The sequence below is a fragment of the Chiloscyllium plagiosum genome, chromosome 34 (assembly GCF_004010195.1).
Source record: "Chiloscyllium plagiosum isolate BGI_BamShark_2017 chromosome 34, ASM401019v2, whole genome shotgun sequence".
Lineage (NCBI taxonomy): Eukaryota > Metazoa > Chordata > Chondrichthyes > Orectolobiformes > Hemiscylliidae > Chiloscyllium > Chiloscyllium plagiosum.
Window position 1 is genome coordinate 21533720 of NC_057743.1, and position 6568 is coordinate 21540287.

Consider the following 6568-nt stretch of genomic DNA (forward strand, 5'->3'; position numbering starts at 1 on the left):
AGGCTGCAATGGTCAGGATCTGGTGGCCCTGGGGGAACCGAAACGGAGCATCACCGAGCCGGTAAGGAAGAGGGCCTTGATAGCACTGCTAATGACACCTTCCATCATTTGGCTGATGATTGAAAATCGATGGGTGAGGCAGTGATTCTCAGGCTGGATTTGACTTGCTGGAATATATCCAGGCAATTTTTCACATTGTGGGGAATGCCACTGCTGTAGCTTTACTGGAACAGCTTGGAACTAGGGCGGGGGTGCCGGTTCTGATGCAGAAGACTTCATTATTATCGCCAGAATGTGGTCAGGGCTCAAGGAGTGCTTGAACAGGGATCTGGAGCTCTATTGGAACCGCTGGCTTAGTTAAAGTACCAAGAGGAGTGGAATAAAATTTTTAAACTGTATATTTCAAGGGAGATACACCACGTTCTAGAGGAGTCACGTTGCGTTCTAAAAGAAATACACCGCGTTCTAAGACAGAAACACGGTGTTCTAAAGGAAATACACCGCGTTCTAAAACAGATACACCGCGTTCTAAAAGAAATACACCGTGTTCTAAACGAAACACATCGCATTGTAAAGGAGTGATGCCATTTTCAAAAGGCCGCGGGTTGATGCAGGAGCTGAGGTTCCGCCCACCTGGAGGTGGAGCTCACTGAGGACCATTACCCGGTGTGTGAGAGGAGGCCGAGTTTGGCGAGAAGCGGAGAGTACCGGAGCCGCCAATGGTTTTCCTGTCGCTGTCCCGCTGGATCCGGAGCCGAGGGCCTGACCGTTACTGGCGGGTCCAGGAGGTGCTGAAACATGCCCGGGTGAGAGAGGCCGAAGTAAACTGCATCGGGTCCTGGCCTAGCTGGTGGATGAGAGAATCCGGCACCTGGATGCCTTTGGCTGTCCCGGGTCTTTCCCATGTCATTGAGACCCGACTCTCATGAGAGCCTTTCTTTTTCCGCAGCATTTCCGAGGCAGGAAGAACCGATGTTACAGCCTGGCTCTGCGGGCGGTGCGGAGAGCCTTCCTCTATTCCACCAAGGCCAGGACACTCAAGAAGCGGAACATGAGGACGGTAAACGGGCAGGCGGGACAGACCAGGGGTGGCCGCACGTACTGGGCCTGGGCAGTCGAGTGAACCCTGACAGGCAGCCAGCCCTCCGAGGGCCGTAGAAACTGATGTGGTTCTGCTAAAGATCGGCAAGTCGTACTGGGCAGATATCTAACTCCTAGTCATGGTCACAGTCTGCAAGTGGCTGGACCAGGCCCGTGGGGAGAGAAGGGGTCTGTTTGAACAAATTTGAGGTTCGGTCATCTGTACAATTGGGAAGGTTTGAGTAAATACAATCAGGAGGCAGTTTGAATGGGAAGGTGGTGAACTGTGAGGCTTCAGGTCAAACAGCCTCTCTTAAATATTTTAGGACCATGATCAAGAGTTGAGTTCACACACAGTGGTAGACCTTCAGAATAACAGAGCAAGAACTAGTTCATACATTTGTCTTCATAAAGGTACTATATTGGCAGTTTTCCAATTGTCTGGGACTTTCCCAAATCTAAAGGTTCTTGGAAGATTACAACCAGAACTTCCACAATGTCTGTTGTTATTTCTTCTAAAATCCTATGAAGCAACCCATCAGGGCCAGTGAACATATTGGCCTTTTGCCCTATTTGTTTGCCTGAGTCTTCCACCTCCTCCTCCCACCCCCTCCTTCCACATTTAACTCTGTGATTATTTAGTAATTTTGGAATGATGTTAATGTCCACCCTGTGAAAACTGATGCAAAGTACTTCTTCAACTGCTTGGCCATTTTCTCTTTCCTCATTATTATTTCCCCAGCCTCCTTCTTTAAAGGGGCTATGTTCACTTTGGTCTCTATCATGCTTTTCATAAATTTACAGAAACTCTAGTTGTTTGTTATTATATTATTTGCTCCTTTGCCCTCTGTGTATTTTCTTTTTGTCTGGTCGTTTTTCGAGCTTTCTGAAACCTCTTGTTTATCACTTTGCCATGTTATTTTATTTCTTTCAATCTGGTACTATCCTTCCCTTCTTGGTTCATCGTGGTTAGTTATCCCCTCCCCTAGAGTCCCACCTTGCCTGTCCTCAGCGGGTAACTGTTAAGTATTGTTCCTGGTAATTATGTCTCTGTTTTAAGTGTGCTGGTGTTTGGAGATTAATAGGAAGTGCACTAGACTTTCATTTATTGCTCACCCCCAGCTGCCCTATCCCACCTGTTGCACAAAGCTGCCCCACTTTAATATATTTACAAACCTGAACTATTGACTGCAAGAGACAGTGAACCCAAACCCACGTTAGGGAGACGCTGTATTTTAAATCATCAGAACGGGCACAAGTAGGCAAGTACAAAAACAAATTGCTGGAAAAGCTCAGCTGGCCTGGCAGCATTTGTGGAGAGAAATCAAGAGTCAACGTTTCGGATCCAGTGACACTTCCTCAGAACAGATGCTGCCAGCCCTGCTGAGTTTCTCCAGCAATTTCTGGGTTTTTCTCTGATTTCCGGCATCTACAGTTCTTTTACAAATAGGAAGATAATTCACCTGACTTCCATTGAAAATGTACCTATCCTAAACATCCTGTATTAACCCAGTTAAAAGGAGATCTTGAAAAATGTTTTGTTCTGTTTCAGCTTTGGATAAACAGGATAGCAGCTGCCTCCCGGGAGCATGGACTGAAGTACCCCATGTTGATCAGTAACCTGGTTAAGGTGAGGTTGCTTGTCTAAATGGACCTGACTGACTTTCAAGGGTCAACAAGTTAAATTTAATTGAGGTCATAGTCTCTGGCACTGTATATTACATTTGATTCTGTTGGTAGCAGGCACCTTGTGGATGCTAGGCCCATTCAGGACTTGAACACACAATCTAGCTGCCACCTCAGTTGAGGACACATCAGAGGCATTGACCTTTGCATGTGGTGTCAGGCAACCCCAGCTGACAGGACTGAAGACCAGTGTGGGAGTTCTCCCAGTGCCTTGGCCAACAGTCACTGTTTTTTGTATTTAAAAAATCATTATTCCAAGTTGCTGCTTTAGGATCTTGCTGAGCATTGCCACAACCACTGTTTGGAGAGCAAAAGGCTTTCTGCTTGCAAAATAAAACAATTTTCTTCCTTTTGAAAAGCTTTAGGATGGGCACCATGAAAATACGAAGTCTGTAAGTGGTTCATCTTTCTGCCGTGTGCAGTCCAACAGAGTGCAGGAAAGCTAAAGTAAATAGCAGAGCAGGAACGATCACTTATTTTGTTCCATCTTGTGTATTAACATTTTGGGGAAAAAAAATAGATCTCGCTAAAGGAATTCCCAGTTGCAGCTTAGAAATGACGGTGAAGAGCAGAACCACAAATCAATACATTCAGTTCCTTCTTGCGTATCCATTGTTCTCTTGAGAGCATCAACATGAGCTGCTCACTCTCTGAGGTGGATATGTTGCAGGGCTCAGCGAACAAGCATCAATATTAAGTTGCCAAAGGTGTTGACAGAAAATGGCCCAGAGTGTAGTCTGCCTGATGGCTGCTGAAGCAGAGACAAGGTTTGAGAGTAGTGCTGTCAAAGGTCAAAGACCAGGATCGTTAGCAACTTTCCAAAATGATCAGCGGTATAATGTTGGTGTTTGACCAGGCTTGACGTGGACCTTTTCTGTGTATTTCTAAATTGAGTATCACAATGAACTGAGCATGCCTAACTAGTGTGGCTTCATCAACAAATTGTTGCACCAGCTGAGGTTACCGTGGGAGACTCTCCTTTGCAATCTTTCCCCTCCTGAGGCATGGTCATCCTCTGGTTAAACCACTACCAGCTCACACACTGTCTGCCTCTCTTTCTCTCTCTCTCTCTCTCTCTCTCTCTCTCTCTCTCTCTCTCTCTGTCTGCCTCGCTCTCTCTCTCTCTCTCTCTCCCTAAGCCTCTCTGTCTATCTCTCTCTGTCTGTCTGTCTCTCTCTCTGTCTGTTTGTCTCTCTCTCTCTCTGTCTCTCTCACTCTCTCCCTCTATCTCCAGTGAGTGGGTATCCCAATGACCTGGTAGGACTATGGCGACTTACTGCGTTTCGGAAAATACTTTCCATGTATTGAGCAGGACTGCGTTTTAATAAGTCATTTATATCCTAAGACTTCAAACAAAAAACTACTTTTGACAATTGTTTGACGTGCTTTTCTGCTAACTGAAATGTTTGTTCTATGTTCAATTAGTGTCAGGTGGAGTTGAATAGGAAAGTCCTTTCGGATTTGGCCATATATGAACCAAAGACATTCAAGTCCCTGGCAGCATTGGCAAAGCGAAGGAGAGAAGAAGGCTTCCATGATGCACTGGGTGATGGCCGAGAACCCAATGGTGTGTTTTCACGCATTGTACATTCGAGTTAAGGATGGAATGTGAATACTTGATGCAAACACTTCTCACCATGACTGACTTTACTCCCATTTTAACGAAATGTTTATGACAGATATTTGCTTTTCCCAAGACTTTTGGTCACTTTATGGGCTTGACTGTGTTGAATGAGAATTACGTGTGGAATCCATTGAATAAAGATTTTTTTTATATTGAAATGCAGTAACTTGCTGGGTGAGGGAGAGGTGGGGTGAGCGGGCATGCTGGCTGGAGAAAGAAGCATTTGAAATCCTCCTGAGGACTTTGGTTCATTCACAGGAAATGAGGTGGAAAGGGGTGATGTTGTTGTGCTGTGGAATGAGTGAATATGTCGGCAAGCAGGGGGTTTTGTGAGAACCCTATTTGTCAGAGTGCAGGTTTCCTTGCCTATGTCCTTCTCATTGTTTCCTTCCAATACTGTTTACAGCTTAACCCAAACTGTAAGTTATGTTGTATTTAGTCACTGGCTGCCTTTTTATGACATGACATACACCTGGTCAATCAAACACAATGCAGTTTTTACACAATGCCTCTCCTATAATATCAATGTAATTGAGTTAAAACACTTCACTAGTCCAGGAATGTCTGTGAAAATGAGACACATTATAGTTGGGGAATCCAGAACTAGAGGGCATAGGTTTAGGGTGAGAGAGGAAAGATATAAAAGAGACCTAAGGGGCAACTTTTTCACGCAGAGGGTGGTACGTGTATGGAATGAGCTGCCAGCGGATGTGGTGGAGGCTGGTACAGTTGCAACATTTAAGAGGCATTTGGATGGGTATACGAATAGGAAGGGTTTGGAGGAATATGGGCCGGGTACTGGCAGGTGGGACTAGATTGGGTTGGGATAGATTGGGTTGGGATATCTGGTCGGCATGGACAGGTTGGACTGAAGGGTCTGTTTCCAGGCTGTACATCTCTATGACTACTGTTAGCTGGGCCATTGTTTCTGTAAGGGAGCTATGACCTGGCATTCTTAAGTAGAGCTAACTCCGAGTGATTCCAACAGTTGCTACTGCTAACCATTTGGTAAGTCAGCCTTCGACCGAGGTCACAAATTTGAAACCATTGAAGGAAGTAGAGTGCAAAATGGGATTTTGTGTTATGGAGAAGGTTGTTCAGTTGGGATACCAAACCCCTGGAAGCAAATTCCCTGGGAAGCTTCAAACATGTAACAAGTTCTTGAAGAGTTAGGATTTGGGTTCTGAGGACAGAGGAACTGGAGCATGCGATTAAATTGGACCTCTCCAGCCTGGACACACAAGCCTGATTTGGTCCAAATTCCGTTACTGAAATTTGCAGAGATTGACAGCAAAAGTTTTCAAAGTGGCTGGAAGTGTTGCATGTTTTAAACAAAAACAAATCGCAGAGACTCTCCCTCTTCACTTTAATGGATGTACATTTTCTCCTACCCCTCCATGGCTCTGTCCCATCTCTTGCACTGATATCTATCCACTCTCTCCCTCTGTGTCTTTCCCTCAGCTTTCCTATTCCAACATTTACTTTCGTTTATTCCCCTCTTCACTCACTTTCTCCTGTGCTCTCCGAGTTTCTGTATCCCTCACTGCCTCTATCCCACACCTCCTCTATTCTTGTTCCTTTCTGTCCTGCTAAGAGAGAAAGCTATCTGGAATTTCATAGGATTCACTCATGAAAGATTTGCCTGGGTGTGAGGTAAGTGTCAAAGATCAGTGATTGCTCGATACACACTGAGCTACAGACCCTGACTTCAGTTCCCAAGGTTTGTTTGGATGGGATTGGGAAAAGTTGCTGTCCTGGATGGGAATCCTAGATGAAAGTGGCATCTGATTATCTGAGCTGCTGAGTCAGTTTGTGTCTGGAAGCTGAAGGATCGTGTGCACACACACACAGACAGGGATATATGTGCTTCATGTCCATTAGTGACCACATCACAGCTAGTCTGGTCAATTGAGGCTTGAAATGTGTTTGGGAAAAGTTGTGGTGGAGTGGAATTTCTGTGTTACCTGTTGAAGGAGTTGGAGAGCAAGGATGTCTTGCTACAATTAAACAGGGCCTCAGTGAGACCACACCCAGAGTACTCTACAGTTTTGATCATTTATCTGAGGAAGGATGTCTTTGCTAAAGAGAAAACACAGACTGACGTATCAGAGGTTGAATCACTATTATGTTGTCTGGAATTCAGGAAGAGGGCGATCTCATAGAAACCTGTAAAATTGT

The 6568-nt window shown here is 45.2% G+C and overlaps 1 protein-coding gene across 1 annotated transcript; it reads left to right on the forward strand.

Annotated features, from left to right (window-relative positions):
* Positions 1–622: 622 nt before the first annotated feature.
* Positions 623–4548, forward strand: mrpl20 (mitochondrial ribosomal protein L20). The gene is made up of 4 exons (XM_043675811.1): positions 623–806; positions 950–1060; positions 2633–2710; positions 4192–4548. Exons 1-4 carry the CDS (start codon positions 720–722, stop codon positions 4363–4365), a joined length of 450 nt encoding a protein of 149 aa, XP_043531746.1. The 5' UTR covers positions 623–719; the 3' UTR covers positions 4366–4548.
* The last annotated feature ends 2020 nt before the right edge of the window (positions 4549–6568 follow it).